The sequence below is a fragment of the Blennius ocellaris genome (genome assembly GCF_963422515.1).
Source record: "Blennius ocellaris genome assembly, chromosome: 14".
Taxonomy (NCBI): domain Eukaryota; kingdom Metazoa; phylum Chordata; class Actinopteri; order Blenniiformes; family Blenniidae; genus Blennius; species Blennius ocellaris.
The window spans coordinates 17,648,797-17,667,149 of record NC_137663.1 but is presented as its reverse complement, the minus strand read 5'-3'; the positions used below and the strand labels follow the sequence as shown (position 1 = coordinate 17,667,149).

The 18,353-nt window shown below is 42.9% G+C and overlaps 1 protein-coding gene across 1 annotated transcript in view; it reads left to right on the top strand.

Annotated features, from left to right (window-relative positions):
* The first annotated feature begins 824 nt into the window (after window positions 1-824).
* crebrf (creb3 regulatory factor) overlaps window positions 825-18,353 on the top strand; it is a 28,288-nt gene continuing 10,759 nt past the window's right edge. Inside the window, exons 1-9 of the mRNA XM_080509194.1 lie at window positions 825-937; window positions 7,673-7,924; window positions 10,151-10,276; window positions 12,583-12,758; window positions 14,845-16,049; window positions 16,234-16,431; window positions 17,396-17,585; window positions 17,751-17,824; window positions 18,001-18,120. Coding sequence (XP_080365320.1) covers window positions 7,916-7,924; window positions 10,151-10,276; window positions 12,583-12,758; window positions 14,845-16,049; window positions 16,234-16,431; window positions 17,396-17,585; window positions 17,751-17,824; window positions 18,001-18,120 — 2,098 coding nt within the window. The 5' untranslated portion in view covers window positions 825-937; window positions 7,673-7,915. The remainder of the gene's footprint in view (window positions 938-7,672; window positions 7,925-10,150; window positions 10,277-12,582; window positions 12,759-14,844; window positions 16,050-16,233; window positions 16,432-17,395; window positions 17,586-17,750; window positions 17,825-18,000; window positions 18,121-18,353) is intronic.

Genomic DNA, 18,353 nt, shown 5'->3' with positions numbered 1-18,353 from the left:
TTTTAATAACAAAAAGCTGCACCCATGTTCCCCTGTTCTCGGGAGAGTAGTTATTTAGTGGTAAAAATTTAGTAAGAGTGTGTATTACAATCTCAGTAATATCTATATAGGTTAGGATGTTTTGTGGGTATCCAACTATAATGTCCAAGGCAAAATGCTACGTGAACGATGGAAAAATACCGATAAAAAGGAATTGAAGAAAAGAAAAGGGTGGAACAACCACAAAAGAGAAATAAAAAATAGAATAGACACACAAAAGAACATAAGAGAGAATATATAACCAAAAATGACAGAAAACAACAAAAGTGAAATCAAATACCTCAGAAAAACAAAAACCATTATCTTCTTTATCTCTTTATCTATTTCAGGGTTCCAGAGTGCTGGAGCAGCAGGGTACACCCTCAATGGGTCACCAATCCCTCGCAGGGAGAAAGACAATTAACAAACATTCAGGCTATTTACCACTAAAGAATACTTTCTGGACTATACGAATATCCAGATAAAATGCAAGCACTGACTGAGAGAGCATGCAAACATAATCAGAGGTCCGATCCATATTCAATGTGCAATAAAACAATTACACACAAAGCAACAGATAAATTGGACATTTGAGGAAGTTGTGGGGCCTCCTCTCGTGTCTGTGCCCAGGGCCCTGTTTTAGGAATATTGGTCCATGTCTGTAACTTTGAGCCTAAATTTCTGCTTTGGTAGAAATGTTGCAGGAGCGTTTTCGGCCAGGCTCGAGCTCTGCTCCGATTGGACGAGCGGCGCACCACGTGCGCGGGCAGTCACGCGCTTTCCAGGAACCCGTCAGGAAGAAGAAAAACAAAACAAACCCGAGAGAGCTTCAACAGCGTGCGGACTCCATTGAAAAGGAGCCTTATTACCGACGGTGAGCTCCAACACCACGGGAGACGCATGCGTGGGCGTCCCAACAGTGAGTAGGACCGTTATGGAGTCGTTTGCGGCGAAGTTTAGCGGGGCAGCGGACGGGGCTCTCGGCCGCGGTGCTGGATTAGCCGTAGAGCTAACGGCAGGTCTGTTGTTGTGTTCGGGCTTCAGCTGGGATGAGGAGGAAGGGGGCGGACGGACGGAGGCCATACTGACCGAGCTGCGGGTGAACAGGAGACAAACACTCGCCTGTTCCGCATCAAAAAGCCCAGCTATGGGCAGTTCGAAGCCAGATATCTTATTAGATGTGGTCAGAAATGGGTTTTTATCAAGCTTCTAACGCGGGTCCGCTTCATCGCGAGCGGACACAAACTGCGGTCATACAGCGTGAAAGCTGTCAAATAAACACCTTCCAACTGGTATTATTAATCACCTTCTGGTTCATTTAATTGATTATCGTATTCAGAAGCAGGGTAATGATGGTCAAAAACTGCACTTACATAAGAAGATCCCATTGTACTGTACTTTTAAACTCTAAATATGACGCTGCACAGCTGTTATTGTATTTAAACCTATGCATCACTTCCCACATATGATATTCGATAACACAATTAACCAGTTTAAAATTGTATTTGGGGTTTTAAACCCACAAAAGGCCAGAGAAACGCTCAGCACGGACTTTTTGCACGTCTCGGTAGGTACACGCCCCCCAACACCGAGAACACCCAGTGCTGATGGAAAAAAGCTCGATACAACTAGAAATTTCCATGTGATCCGAGGCGAATATCTCGCTCACATCCCCTCCGAGGATATACCACAACCAGTGATTTGTTAGGAATAATAGATTCGTTTTGATTTTCATCTAAATATCCCGTTTTATAGTTTATCAGCCGATCTGAAGACAGAAACGTCCTATTGTGTGTGTTTTCTTCGCCGTGAATACTGAAAAGGGCACATTTTTACATTTTTTTAGAGCGCTGCTTTCAGGTTCTGTGGCAAGTGCTAGATTTTACTTTAAATATCTTTTAAATGCTGTTATCTAGGCCACGGGCATGGAGGCCTCCAAGTTGTTTATCTTCTGCCTCAACCTAGACTGAAAAGGGGCTGTTTATGATGGAGCTGCCAATGTGATTGATGAACGCAGCGGCCAATCAGAGACGTCTGGAGGCGGGACGTCATCTCCGATCGACCAATAGGGACGTGGGATTACGTGGGTGTTGGCACTGGTGGTTAGATTGAGGCTTTGTTTTGCTTTGGAGGCTCTGTGTTCAGTGCAGAGAGATGCTGGTGGATTTTATGGTTTTATTTGTGTTTCTGTCGGGTTATCTGTAAACTAGACCTTCCTTTTTGTATATTATAAGGATTGTATTGTTCAACTGTTGTGCTTCTCTATACAATTGAAAGATGGAGAGATGAAACTTCCTGTCTTATTTAGATGTTTTAGATGAAACTGTTTGTTTATTGCATTTTGGATGATATGATGTCTGATTCTATAATGGTTTTTTTTGACTCCTCAAGGCTTGAAAATAGGTCATGGTGTATTGATCAGAAGTATCTGCACTCAAGCTAGCCATCTGTAACTCCACCTTTGTAGCAGTGAAGCATAAAGTAACAGTCTTTGCTACTACATAGAATACACATGGCTCAAGTTGGCTCCTTTTCCCCTTGTGTATTTTTTATACACATTTTTTTTTTCATTTAACCGGAGGTAATATCCAACCAAAAATGTCTTCGTGTTACACACAAGACAGTCCCTTTGTTGTAATTAATCCTCACTCAAGGCACTGTGGAAATAGTAAAGTAAAGTAGGCTTGGCATGATTCCGGGTAAATACCCATGCACATTTTTCCCCCACAAATTTTCATGATTCATGTGTTAATCTTTATCCAAAGGTTTCCATACATAAGGCTCTCTGGCAAGGTACATATAAGCTCACGATATGCTTCTTCACACTTTATCTTTAAGTTGTGTTTGCTTGAATAGTATCAACAGTAAGGTTTTACTTGCGCTTTATCTTCACTGTTTTATTTTTGTGTAAGTCTCATTGAAATCTATGTCTGCAATGGATAATCATTATAAATCTGTTGATTTCAATTGATGTCAATTGATTGTTTGGTATGTAAAACTCTGAAATACAGTCTAAAATTTTAAAAATGAGAAGAAAAAAATACAGTGTGTTGAGAAGATCTGCAGGAATTGGTTGAAACATGCACACTGAAGCGGTTGCAATCGAAGTGTTTGGCGGAAACAAAATCTAATCTTGGCGTAGCTACTCAATATCAAAATAGTTTTTGAGCATGTGTCAAATCGTTGCGGTTTCCTTTAACCTGATTCTTGATGATTTCATGAGTCTCACACTGCTCTCATTCCTATGCACTTTCCAAATTAATTAGGTTGATTGACCCTCTTCACAGCAGACAGTTTGACCTCTGTCAACTGGAAAAGCCCAGGTGGCTTAATTCCAGATATTATTACAATATTGCTCAACAATTAATGGCAGTAATGGTCCCAGCTGTCTGTGTTTAACTAGTCAAAAACATCTGCTGAAAATGAAATCAGTGACGTTTCACTCCACATTTGTTCTGCTGGTCATCTGCACTCCAAGCACACTGACTCTGCGTCCGATCAGCAGCGACTTTGCATTCTCGAAGCCGATGGATTGGACAGAAACATATGAGTGGGTTGAGTAGCAGAGCTTGTGATGGATAGAACAATCTATACTGAAGATGGTGGAAACCAGCAGGATACTTTCCTTTTGACATGTATACTGAGTCATAACATTATGACTCATAATTTATACTGTAGGTCTCGCAACAGTGAAATCTGACACCTTTTTATAAGATCTATCAGCTAATCTACAGTGGTGAGTGAAAGCTGGCCCAACTGATTCAAATCACCAGAATCTCACTCAAATCTTTACGTTTGCAAATTTCTTCAGCTTCTAAACACACCATCTTTGAGAAAGTTACCTTTCTGCAGAATATATCCGTCCCCTTTACATTTGTCCTGAAAAAGATGAAAATTGTTGTTCAGTTAACCCTCAGTGATCATAAACCTACAGCTGATTCGTGTAGTCCACGCCTGAGCACAAGAGCACCCGGGACTTCAGCTGTAGCATTTTAAACTGAGCCCTGATCAATGAACATGTGAGACAGCACAATGATAAAACTATTGGCTTTTGTTAGGTGTCCATAAATGTGCAATTTCTGATATATTTTACATTCATCTGCTCACACTTTGTTTTTGAATTTCGATATATTTTCAAAATTGCAAATGAAATTTGATCTTATCAGTCATGTAAACATTATTCTTTGTGGAACAATGACAGATCAATCAAATTGAGGCTCCCTCTTGCCACTTGTGGTTTATCCCACATCATCATAAGTGGCGACATGAATAAATAATCTTAATCCCCAACCTTTAAGCACAGTTTCTCACTGAGCATCCATACTCTGTTTCTCTGATTGCCACGGCTGTAAAAACACACTCAGGACTTGTGGCTTCATGACCTTTGGTTATGTTTGCTGTGGCTCTGTCACACGTCCCTTTTTAGTAAACAGGCTGGCATCTCCAGCTTGTTATCTCTGCAGGGATCAGCGACTGGTATCAGTAGGTAACTCGTTCCAAATAAGACACTGCTGATTGGCCTACTTGGACCACGTTCAATGTTGGGAGGTTGGGAATGTGAGTTGTTTCCTTGATAGTGGAGCTACGACTGCAGTCGGGTACATTCACAACTAAATTCTGCCTATTCTGAGCTGTAAGTGGGAGGGGAGGAAATGCGCTTTTTATTTGATGTTGAAAATATAAAGGATTTTGGGAACTTTGCATACAATCTTGGTTTGCAACATTCCTTTTTTTTTTTAAGTGGCATAATCTTTATACATAATTGGCAGTTTGTTCAAATTAAAAATGTAATCCATCATCAATTCCACTTCAACATGCCTTTGTCTGTTCATGCCCTAAAGTTGTGAGACGTGCCTTCTTTTCTCTTTCTGCTACTTGTCAAAATGATCAGCACACTATTATAAACACAACAAACATATGTATATGACATTTCATTTATTCAACTCCATCTGTTGCTCGTTTCTGTTAAAGAGAAGCAGTTTTTAATTAAGGCTCATTGCGCTCAGTCTCATGTGTGACATGAACGGAGGAAGCCATACATGTCTGGAGAAATTATATTTTCACCCCGCTTGTTCACGATACTCATCAACAGAAGCTGCAACAGAGGAAAATCACATTTTCTAAAAAGAAAAAGTGCAAGAGACCATTTGATATATATTTAGCATGTTAGCAGCGATAATTGAGGGATGCAGCCTCTGAGTCAGTCGCAGCAGCATTATCTCCAGTCAATCATATTACTGAGTGTGAGGGTTGTGTTTTATCACCGGGGCTGGATGGACAGAAGCTGCCCCGGTTACTCTGCTGCAACAGTTTTTAAGATGTTAACATGATGCAGCAGAAATTGTGCTCCAGTCGAGCGTCTGTTTCCAGCGCTGTACGGGTCAAGAAAGTAAACCAGTGAAAATGTAAATTTTCAAATTTAGTATTTCCAAGAACACAGAATAAAACACTGCCTGCTGTTTTGTTGGGGGGGGGGGGGGGGGGGGGCTCATAGTGCGTGAACTGAAAGAAAGCAGTTTTAAAAACATATTATTCCTCAAGTCGGACTGTAGTCTGTGGGAGAAACTCGGCATTCTGTCTTTTGTTGAGGGGGGAGTCTGTCATGCTCACAGAACCCAGATCATAAATATCCAGCTCTGCATTATAGCCTGTGTCAGCCGCTGAGCAGTAAGTTAGATTACATTAAACTGCGCTGCTGGATAACTGTTCGGAGCTGCTGTGAGCTTGAGTGCTGTGGCTCATTTTCTACATGATGGTGAAGTCTCTGATTGTGGAAACGGTCGTCGTGTTTCTCTTCAGTGAGTGAGCGGGGTCAGGATTGATGCTGGTGCTGCTGCTGTGCTCAGGCCATATGTTTCTTCATTCTGCTGCTCGTGAAACCAGACAGATGCCCTGGAAGCAAGTGCACATCGACATATAACAACACCCATTTGTTTTTCCGAGGCGGAACATCCAAACGTATTGTTGGCGAGAGAGCGGGCATGCATACATAGACGTAGTGTTTTGTATATGCTGTGATATTTGCAAAGGTGTTGCCTGTAGGTCTGCAGCTCGACCAGTCGCGTGTACCACTGTGTTTTATGGTACTTCCTGTGTCTGCGCAAAGAGCTTTGGGGTGAGAAGTTCATTTAAATCAGTCAGCAGCACCAAGCAAGAGGAAGTGATGCGCTTCGCCCAGCCGCAGAACAGAGAGGGATTGGTGAGCGATTTTCTGTCAGCTGATTACTGCTGGGGTCACGTCTCCGTGCAGATCTTAATATGTTTCCTTTGCGAGCGCAGCAAAAGCACCCACAATCAGTTGGATTGTTGCGGCTTTGGAGGCCGCACATTCAGATGCTCCACCGTGACTTTGGCAAGAAAATGTGAATATTTTACTCAAGAGAAAATGAATAACAATGGAGGGGACACTATAAACTCAGAACAAACAATACTTTGTAATGATGGAATAAAACGATTTAATACTCATGTAGGGAATAATTGCTCCACATTTATCAATATTTACAGTGACAGTTTGTAGATGAGACAGCTAAAATTAAGTTTTGATTCACTTTGGAATTATTCCACAACTAATGTGATAATGGACTGTGGGTCCTCTGTATGGGCTAATAGATGATGAATGAAGCCATTTAAATTGTTTGTATTTAGTAGTGTTCGTTGTACTTTGCAGTAAGCAGAGTTCGTCTTGGGTTTTCATTTGTTCACTTCCTGTCTGGAATCAAAACAACACACTTCATGCACGACGAAGTGTTGAGATATGAACTTCTGTAACCTGCTGGCGGCTATCGCACATTTAATTGTGTTTAAATTTAGCTCCCACTTTTGAATCCCCACATTAGTATTAGGAAAATAAATTTAGGTGACCCATTTGTGGTGACGTTTCATTAAAGACACCAAATAACCCTCACAAGGAATTCTTGATTTATACTCTTTATCCACAATATGTCTTAATTAGGCAGCGCAGTGTTGTAATGGTGAGCAATCTCACGTCGCACTGAGAATATCCTCCGTTGGAGTCGTTGCCAGGCTTTCTGTTTGGAGTTTGCAAATTCTACCAGTGCGTGGGTGACCCGGTTGGAGGCTAATGAGGACTGTGGCTGCCAGTAGGTTTGAATCTGTCTGTCTCTCTGTCTAATTAACCCTTTGACGGACTGATGACTTGTCGATGATGTAATCTTGCCTGTGACTCTGAGGTGGATAGGGCGATGTAGAAGAGGAGCAAATGGATTGATTGTACAGATTTCAACTGTTCACTTTGCATTTGTATCTTTACTTTGTGTTTTAGATTATTGTTTATTTGCGGGATCTTTGTTCCTCTATGTGCATTTTATGTCAGATTTCTGGATGAAGTTACAGCACGGACTTGATTTGATTGTGCATCTCTTTGTCATTTTCACCTTTTGAAGATATATTTTAGTGTTCGTGAAACCCTTTCAATGAAATCGAACTACATTTTGTGTTATTTAGTTTGGAAACCTAAACACGCAGTTCACCGTCCTACAGTTGTGTATGTGAGCTGCTCACAAGCTCAACAGCTGTGGTTACCTAAAGACATTCTGATTCTGATGTCTGTGTACATCTGGCGTGTTTTTATGTTTTTTTCTTTTCGCTTGTCGTGACTCTAAATATTTCTTTGCTTTCTTCTCATTCTCCGCAGACCTGAAGCATACAGAGATCCGTACCAGACCACACCAGAGCAGGTTGAACCCAATCATTCACCCTCTCCCTCCCCCACCCCCGCCCTCACCCTCACCCTGGTCTCATCGGCAGCATCCGCCAGCCCCTGTGATCGTCCCCCCTCAGCAGTAATTTATCGTGCTGATCGCACAGCCTCACACCACTGGGACTGGACAGGCGGCCCAGAGGTTCCCGCCGCTGGAGCTATAAGCCGTGTCTGGCAATGCCTCAGGTAAGGAGGAAAGAAGGAAAACGTTCATTGTCACTGACGCGCACGGTTTCTTCGACGTGACTGTGCAACAGAGTCGCTTCCTGTGGTTAAGCATTCGTCGATTCAGCACCGTTCAAACAAAGAGTTACTGTTATTTTGAAATACGAGTCCCTTTTAAAACTGAGATTGAACTGCTCCTTTCACAACACAATCAAAGCCAGAATCTGAAAATCCTGTGAATAACCGTGGAAACAATGGAGCTTTTCAGACAGACAAACAATATGAAAGATATGAAGAAAAAAAAACTGTCCACCGCAGTTGAAAGAGGTGAGTGACTGACCCCGGCGCACATTGACGTCTGTGGATGCTGCATCAAAACAGCTGCTGAGGACAGATGGACAAACAGTGATCGAGTTAATGAATGAGGATGCGGTCCTTTCAGAATCCTTATAAGTGCAGAAGGTGTTGATAATGAACACAGTATATTTTCTAATCTCAGCTGTGGTGGTAAAAGAACAGAAACGTGGCACAGTCGGCTTCAGAAGTGAATCTCAGCCTCAACAACATTAGATATTTAAAACAATTAGCTTAAAAATATATTTCCTGTCAGTTTTTGTTTCTGTCTATAAGCTAATTGTTCAATTATCTTTTTATCCGCGCCAAATCATTGTCTCACGATTAGTGATGACTCAATCTTGCACATCAGGGTGTTCCCCAACTCAAGATTAAATTTTTATTCCCACACTGTAAACAGACAAACATGCAGGGAAATTTGTTGTCCACAAGAATGCCAAACAAAGATGAAATAATAACAACTAGACAGAAGGACAGTAAATCAATATACAGTTTAAAGGGAAACATCTGAAAAGGTCCAATAGAAATGTAAAAACAAATTTACAAACAAAATTTGGCATCCATTTGAAATGTTTGACTGGATTTTATTTGCCCCGCTCCTGACCATCGACATTACATATGACCGGTTACTGAAATTTTCAACCGTTTTTAACTGGAATACTTGAATGTATCAAACAAAATACCACCCTTAACACCAGTTTCACTGGGCCTTGAACAGACTATTGTGCTGAATATTTACCTTCAGTTGTTAAAGACACTGAATTGATATGTCTATTTGTTTATTTGATTTGATTTGCCTGCCCTTCACCAAAAGCATTGGGAGCTTTGAATATTGTCCACTGAAGCCCAAAACAAATATGCCTGTATGTAAATGCATCTTTAAAGGCAGACCAACAAACAATGAAGGCCAGGCTCGGCACGGTCAACCCACAGACGCTCACTCTATTGCAGTCAGCTCAGGCCGATGGGACATCAAAAAGGGCAGCTTAAGAATTACGGCCTTGTTGCTACAATCACAGCGAGTATTGACTGCATTAAGGGTCCAAGTCTATGTAGCACTTTTAGTAAGTGTCAGCATCTTATTTTTTTTTTTGTTGTTGTTGTTGTTGAAAGATTGTCATTCAGTAGATAATGTTTGCCTTTTGACCAAACACAGAGTCCAGTGTCCTTTTTTTTTTAGGCATCCTGTGCAGCAGCTTTTGAGGTCAGGTCACGCCTTTCTAACCAGTTCTCTGGTTAAACAGATCACCATGCCGCCTGCTATTGTTCCTTAATACAAACAAAATAAAAAAAAAACACCGTTGTGACATCATGGGAACTTTATTCAAGACTACTATTAATATTGCTTTTAGCATGTGGTTCGCAGTTGTATTCCGCCTAATGCTGACTGGACATCGGCAACTACTTAACTGTCTCAGATGGAAAACAACATATGCGTCGCATAATATTTCAAATTTGTTTGAAATACTTTCAAACACACACTGAGCCATAAAGTGACTCAGTGTGTGTTCACACACCTTTCATCATTGTTTTCCTTTCTGTGTGAAAGGTGCAGACTTTATCATTGGACTGACAATCTTTGCATGCTCTGCAAATGATATAATAAGGAAAGCAAATCATCTGAACTCTGAACGTCTCGAAACACATTTTCGACATTGAGGACTCTTTGGTTTGATCACAGAGCACACCTACTCTGTTTGCCATATGAACCTGTCCCTTTTTTTGAATTTATCTAACATCTGATAGCAGAAATCACACGCATGCTGGGGATGAATGGTCCAAACCTAGCAGCTTGACTGCAGCAGAAGAGATAAAAGGGAAAGCCAAAGATTTCTTATGTGATTTGCTTGTTCACTTCAGTTGTTGGTTTGTTTGTGTTTGGTTGTGTTGCAGCCCAGCGTCAGTGGGATGGAGCCTCCCTTTGGGGACGCCTTTCAGAACTACTCGTTTGCTGACCAAGCCCTGACCAGCACTGAGCTACTCGCCACAAGCTCTGACCCAGATTTCATGTACGAATTGGTGAGTGGACACGCACGCACACGCACGCACACACGCACACTGTCTTCCGGCTACCACCATGCTGCAAACATCAGTCCTCCTGCACATCCGCTCGACAAGCGTTTGTTTTACATCAGCTTCAGCTGCTCACGCTGAGATCATGCTGCTGCATCTAAATGAAGTTTAAAGGTCAACCCCCCCCCACCCCCCCAAAAAAAAGCAACTCACGAGCAGAGTAATCTTCTGAAGTGCTCATAACTTAAAAACTCATTCACTTCCAATGTGGTACATTTAAAAACAGAAATGCTGACTGTCATAACTGGTTATTTCAGAAATCCATTCACTTAAGTTGTTTAGGTTTGATTAAAATGCACTGTGATCCAAACAGTAGGAACAATCCGTGTTGACGGTTTTTGCACATTGTTGGTTAATATGAGTGTGAATTGGCACTAATTTCCTCACGACTATTGTGCAATGCCCTTGATTTAAATGTAATTGTCTTGGTGGGAGTGAGACCCTTTCCTATATCAACAACCAATTATAAACTTACTCGGTTCACTGTGTATAGCTCCCATCTAACACTTCAGAATAAATTACGGTTCTGTCAGAATAATTGTCAGTAGTTCTGTCTTTTCTTTACTATTGGGATATGTGTCTGTCACAGACAAAACTGTATAAACTAGAAATATTGAGGATAGAAGCCCATTGAAAGGTCATCGTGTCCTTTATTCTGTTAACTTATTCCATATTTCATACAGGACTTTTCAGTCCCTATGCCTTTTCGAGGGATGTTTGATTGGTTATATTATTGACAGAGGTTGTGAACTTGTAAACAAACATTGCTATGTGACCTTCTCAGCTTCAACACCCAGAGGCGCGTGCCTAATTGCTGAGGCTTGCAGGCAGGTGATGTGAAGCAGCTTGAAACAGAAATCTCTCCTGTCATTGCTCACGCTGTCAGCTGCAGGTGTCTCCCTCAATTTGCTGTCCACTGCAGACTAAACAATTATGATTCACGGCTGTACTCTCAGTTTCTTTCCCCACAGTAACATATTAACGGGATGGTGTCGTGCAGGCTGGCCTGTCATCTTTCTCTGTCGTGCAGTTAGTGTTTTTATTTGGTATGACTGCCGCTTAAGCCTTTAAACCAGCACCAGCTCTCCAAGCTACACTTAAAAACAGTTTTTCAAGGTACTCTGTGGGCTGTCTCTGTGTCTTTTGTCTCTCCATGTAATCCCAGACCGTCTCAATGAGGTTGAGATCTGAGCCTTGTGGGGGGCTGGACCATCTGTTGCATGATTTTTTTTTTTTTTTTTTTGTCCTTGTCCTGTAGACTGACGGTACAATTGTGGCTGGTTATTTGGAGCTGCTGCAGAACACATTTGTGGCCAGTCAAATGACTTTTTGCTGTGCTGATGTTGTAATTGATAGCTGAGAATCTAAACAGGTTCAGTGTCTTAAGACTCCTGCAGACTGAGCAATGTTGGCAGTCTGAGTACTTTATCAGCAGGAAAACTTTTGTACACGATCAAGTTTTATTGCACCGTGCCACCCTCCGTCGAATCAGAGATAACTGCTACTAACTGTTTCATCAAGCAAGACTAACAATGGCATTCTGTATGTCATCTACATATTCTATACATCAAGAATTAAGTGATGAAAACTAGTGGTATCTATGTGCAGGAACAAAACTTGGTGTGAAAGTAGAGAAATATTTTTGTTGTCCGGCATTCCATTTTCTGCTTCTGCTTCTGTACCCAACGCATGTAGCATATTACTGCATATTAAAATATTCTCGTTTTTAGGAGTGGTTTTGTGAAGCGTTCATTTTTACTGTTGAACGTAAACTTTGTCTTTAAAGGTGCAGACACACTGTGCGATTCTGAACAGAAGATAGATAAGCAAATATTGGTGATAGTCTGGATTGTGACTTATCATCTTAAGAGTTTTTATAATGTCTGTTGTCTGTGATGAATTTTAAGATTTATCCACAGCGTGACTGCTGCTTTGACATCGAGTTAAAACCATATAGAGAGCAGCAAATAACACAACTGTCGACATGATACCTGCTGCCACACCCAAAGATTATTCACAAGTTCCCATGGACGTGAAACACAAAATAACTATCAAGAAAGGAACCGTGCAAAATTAATTTCAAAAGTAATTTCATAATAGCTTCAACTGGCAGTAATCTGTATTTTATGTCTGTGGAAAAAAACCTCCTCATCGTGATTAAAAAAATCTTCAGCAAAACAACGCTAAAAGTGAACCAGAACATCATCTAACTCACCGCATGTTTTGCCTTTATTGTTTGCGCCTCTCTGCAGGACAGAGACATGACCCACCGACAGAGCCCCCGCGGCGACAGCATCGTCGGGGTAGCCGATGGAGGAAAGGAGGTGGAGGGTTGCGTGGATCAGCTAATGGGACTTGGCGAGTGTGAGACGGTCTGCAGCAGCTCAGCATTCGAACAGTGGGACTCCTACTGGGAAGACCTCACCAGGTACTGGATTATTTATTTATTTGTGGTAACTCACATTTGCATCAAGGTAAACAACAACATCTACCAATTAAAAGATGAAACGTACCCAAGGTTTTATTTGACTCATTTACAAAAGCTTATTGCAAATAGATAATACCGATATTATCGTTTCACCTCTTTAAGGTTGCATAAGCCACTATGGAGCTGGAGTTGCGTTGCAGTGTCTGTGTGGTAACTGTACAATATCTTGCATCATGTTTTGATACTAAAAAAATACAAATTAGCATTCAAGTCACATGCATAAACATAGACCAATTGCCCAGTTTCATGCTCCTATAATGTAGCCACCTCATTACCCATTTTTTTTATTTAGTACAGGTCATATGAGTTAATAATAATGAAAAAAAAATTCTAAAATCTTTTTTTTCCTCCTAAATGTCTGAAAATTCATCCATCCATCCATGACTAACACAGAAAAATACAATAATCTGGCTTACAAAGCGAATGTGACACCAGAGTTGTGCTGTTCCACCAGAGTCCATCTATTCTGTTCCTTTAGCATGCGCTGAAACGTTGTCTTGATCGTGACTGATGTGTCTGTTCTGAACTGCAGGAAAGCCGCAGCCAGATGCAGAGTCAGACTCTGAGCATTATGAGATGGGACAGTTGCCTGTAGGATTTTGTAGCAGGGGGGGGGGGGGGGGGGGGGGTGGAGGGGTGGGGTGGGATCATCAAGGTCTGATCTTCTCCGGCCGCCACGGGCGATAGTGGATGACTTGACGCAGGTAGTGGTTTCGCCTGCAGACAGGGAGTGGTTTGAGAGGGTAGTAAACAACAATAGCAGCTGGCTGCTGCAGTCTCCTGGGGTCTCGGGTGATACTCCGTCTGTCCTGCAGCGACTCCTGTGCTTGAGCTGCCAAAATAGTTTGTGTCCTGTCTCCTAAATGTTGAGTGTCAGCCGATGGTCTGGCAGTAGCCTCTGAAGTCTGAAGGCTAATGAAATGGAGCAGAATCATGGTGGCTGTTGCAGCATTTGAGAAATCTGCAGCCCACGGTAAAAATTGAGCTCATTTTCAAGTGAAACACGGAGAAAAATGTACTATTTTCTGGCTAATGACTTGTCGCCTTCACTCTTTGTCACCACATCACTGTTTGGTAGCTCTGATGGGTTGTTTTTTTTTTTTTTCAGTCCACAGGAACCCTACTACACTCTGTAGACTTACCAAACAACAGTTTTATTCAACCAGCAAGCTTCCTCCTATTAAGACATTAAAGCAGACAGTGTCTGTGTGGGCGTTGAAACTAAAACTAGCAGATGAAGTTCTGAGACACCCTCTGAGCTCTCGGATTTATTCTCGTCTCTGTTCATGTGCTGAGTTGTGAAAAGGTTTCACTGCCCTCTGGTTACCTTCACCTGTGAAAAACTAATGAAGTTGTTTATTTGCTATTTATATTGTTACTTGTATTGTCATATTTACAAAACGGTAACGCATGTTGCAATGTGGAAACATAACAAAATACAAGTGAAAGAAGTTCATTTTATCAATGAAAACATAATATCTGTTGTAAGTGCAAGTGCATCAGTTCTAGGCCTTTATACAGAGCATTTTCAAATCTATTTAGACCTTTTACGTTTGTATGAATGAACTCTTTAATGTGAATTTTTAAAACTAACATAATGTGAAAGTCAGAATATCCTGGACAGGTCGCCAGTCCGTCACAGGACAAGCACAGACACAGACGGTCACACTTCACATGTACTAGAAAACATACACTTAAAAGAAATTAGCATGTTGTTGTCTTTGCTGATGAAAATGCACTTCCATTGGAAACTGTGTTTTCTTCCTGTGCAGACACAGGCAAATATAGCTTCATATTAAAAGCTGCAGCTAATGATCAATTCTGTTATGAGGACTCTGACCATGTTTCTGACAAGAAAGAAAATAGATTAAAATATTGACATCACCAAGCATCAACATCATGGGAACATGATGTTGATCATATTCCCAAAAATCATTTTTTTTCCCTTTTTAAACAAAGCTGTATTTTATTGGTATTTCTGTCATAACAATGCCATCATGGAGCTGTATCCCTCCACGCTCCACAGATATACGCGACTGGCCAGTTGTGACATCTGGGGCACCAAAGAGGTGGACTTCCTTGGACTGGATGACTTCTCCAGCCCCTACCAGGATGAGGAAGTGATTGGTCGGACACCCACACTCGCCCAGCTTAACAGTGAGGATTCGCAGCCCGTGTGTGAGGCGCTGTACCCCGCTGCTGACCTGAGCCTGCCTGCCCCTCAGGCTCAGCTGCAGCCTCCCCAGCTTCCCTGTCACAGTAAGAGAGTGCTGGTCCCGGGCCAAGGATCTGGCCCCGGCTCCATGCGACCTTCCCCGAGCTCCACCGCCTCTTCTCGTCTTTCCTGCAGCCCTCTGCCGGATTTCCCCGAAGGCTCCCAGAAAGCAACCCGACCTGTGCCCTCCAGCACTGAGACGATGGCCAAAACCCAGACCTACCTTAGTCTCAGCCAGGACCACGGCCAAGCTCACATCAAGCCTCTGGGGCGGGGAACAAAGATGGCAGCCCCGGCTTCTCACAGCTCTCACTTTGTGCGGAAGGCTAAAGTCCGCGTGAGTGCCGTGTGCAAAGCCCCAGCTGACGGGCCTTCTCAGGCAGACTTTGAGAGGTCGGACCCCACTGTGCCTCTTGCCCAGCCACAAAATGAGAAGGCCTCCACTTCAGCAAGTGCCGCCTCGATGGGACTTGCCGGAGCTACAGCAGGCGAGCCCAGCAGCCTGGTGTGCTTTGAAAGGAGGGCGGAGGGCACTGTGAAGCGAGAGATTCCCATTGGGTGGTCTCCCACCGTGCCTCAACTGGCAGAGGCCAGCCAGACTCTGGAGGGCAGCACCTCCGGGCTGGGTAGCAGTGACGGCGTGGCAGGGGCGAGCGGCGACAGCGTCCTGGTTGTCGAGAGCACGGAGAAGAGCAAAGAGGAAGAGCACAACTACTCCCTGTTCCTGACGCGTAGCAGACTGGCCAATAGGGCGCATTCCCAGGTGGAGGAGGATGAGGAGGAAGAGGATGAGGAAGAAGCGGAGGAGGAGGAGGAGGAGGAGGAGGAGGAGGAGGAGGAGGAAGTCGATGGCCTGGAGCTAGACGACGAAGACCACGATGAGGGTTTCGGCAGCGAGCATGAGCTGTCTGAGAATGAGGAGGAAGAAGAGGAGGAGGAAGAGGAGGAGGAGGAGGAGGATGAAGACTACGAAGCAGACAAGGATGATGATATGAGCGACGCCTTCTCTGAACCAGGTGAAAATTACTGCTTATCTATTTTTTTTTTTTATCAAGTTGTTGCCTTCCCACCATTGGTTATAACATCAAAACTTTCATCTGAGCCTTTATTAAAACTAGAATTATCCTTTTTTTTTTCTGCTGGAAATTTCTGCCTCCTCTATCATAACTCCCCCCCTCCCCCCCTTTCTAACTCCACCAGGCTGTGACATGGAGATGATGGAAGACATTAAAGGCCTCACAGCGGGAGTCTCCAGCCGGAAGAGAGGAAAGCGCCGCTACTTCTGGGAGTACAGCGAGCAGCTCACCCCCTCCAAACAGGAGCGTATGCTGAAGCCATCCGAGTGGGACAGACACACGCTGCCGAGCAACCTGTACCAGAAGAACGGGCCTCTCCACGGTACACAATCACCAACATAACGCACATACCAGGGCAGCACGTCTTCCTGTTGAGACCCGCAAATGAAGACTTTTGGATTAACGTCTCCTTGACGCGGAATTTCATTACATAAGCTCATTAAGTGCAATCGTTTCAGTTGGACGCAGGCAATTCGATTTTTCACACCAGCAGCTGTGCACACGCTGCAGTGCCGCTGCATTTTAAAGTGGCTCCAGTTGAAAAAATGGAATGAAAACGGCACTCAGATAAGCGTATGTCTTCACAATTGAAATGTATTATATACACTCAATATCTTTCTATTTTAAAAATGTTTTTTTATTGCAAGAATACACTGTGTTTCTGTACCAGTGACACAAAAATCAGAAAGCCAACCATTTCTCCTCATTTAAGAGGGGCAATGGTCAGGGAAACAAGCTTATAATTCTGAATAATGCTACTGACCAGAAGTGACTCTCTCGTCTCTCTTTCGATACGAAGCCTTTGTATGTTAATGTGTTTTGCTTGATTTCGATGAGATTGAACTTTATTGCACATTTGGTTGATGAACAAATAAGCACTTGAAGGTTGTGGCTTTTCAGAGTTCATCTATATGTACATATTTGCTCTAACAGAGTTGTTATACATGTAAATTCTATGACCTCAGACTTGTTACAGCTGCCAAATGTGCAGCTGTAAAGACGTGAAAAAGAAACAGTGCGAGTGAGAAAATGATATCAAGTCTGTGAGAAATAAGTTAACAGTTATGTGAACCAGAAAATAAATTTCTTCACTCTTTGGCAAAATTATCTGAAAAAGTTATTATTGCCTTCTTATTTTAATCAGATGCCACCTGGTGGTTTATAACTCATAGCAAATAAAAACATGTTTTCAATACAGGAATACCACACGCACCACATTGAGCTGGAGTGTGAATAAAGACCTCGGCGTGATCTCTGATGCCTCATGTTGTTATTTTCTGCCAAAGGTAAATACATGCTGAAGAAGTCTCGCCGCACAGACGTGGAGGACTTGACTCCCAATCCACGCAAGTTGCTGCAGATCGGCACAGAGCTCCGCAAGCTGAACAAGGTGATCAGCGACCTGACCCCCGTCAGCGAGCTGCCGCTGACCGCCCGGCCACGGTCCCGCAAGGAGAAGAACAAGCTGGCGTCCAGGTAAAGCTCACGTCCATATGCTCGCTGTGTACACAGGAGAGGAGCGCAGCTGTTTTCTGCACGATCGGGTTGACCTCCACGCTTTTATGACAGCATGGCCGCTGTCGTGATTTGGAAGTAATTTGTCCACCATGTCCTCTTCCCTGTTGCGTGTTTGTGTTATAGAGCTTGTCGCTTAAAAAAGAAGGCCCAGTACGAAGCCAACAAGGTGAAGCTTTGGGGACTCAGCACGGAGTATGGTACGTTTAGTTTTTTTTGTTTCATTTATTTATTCATTTTCTATTTAAATTCAACAACCTCAGCTTTAGTTTTCTGAGCTTCTCCATTAGTCTTGCCTTGGTTTAGTTGTTACTGAAAAACAAATCTTTTGACGAATTAAAATGTCTCTGTGTTTGAACGCGTGTCTCTGATGCAGATCGGCTGCTGTTTGTCATCAATGCCATCAAGGAGGAGATTGTCGTGCGAGTGGAGGACTCCTCTCCACGTCCCACCAACATGACAGACACTCTGGAGCGGCTCATCCAAGAGACACTTGGTGAGAATCGAACCGCCGAGTCTTTGATTGCAGACTACTCGGCAAAAGACGCGTGTGCACATATCTGTAGGCATGTTTTTTTTAGACACTCCAATGGTGGTGAAGTTGGAAACACTTGCTCAGAATCCAAAAGTCCTCCCATGAGCTTATATAAATCAGGACCTCAGACACTTGTTTACCGCAGCTCTCCAATAAATTAAACACACTTGTGTAACGCAATCCACCCATCTTTT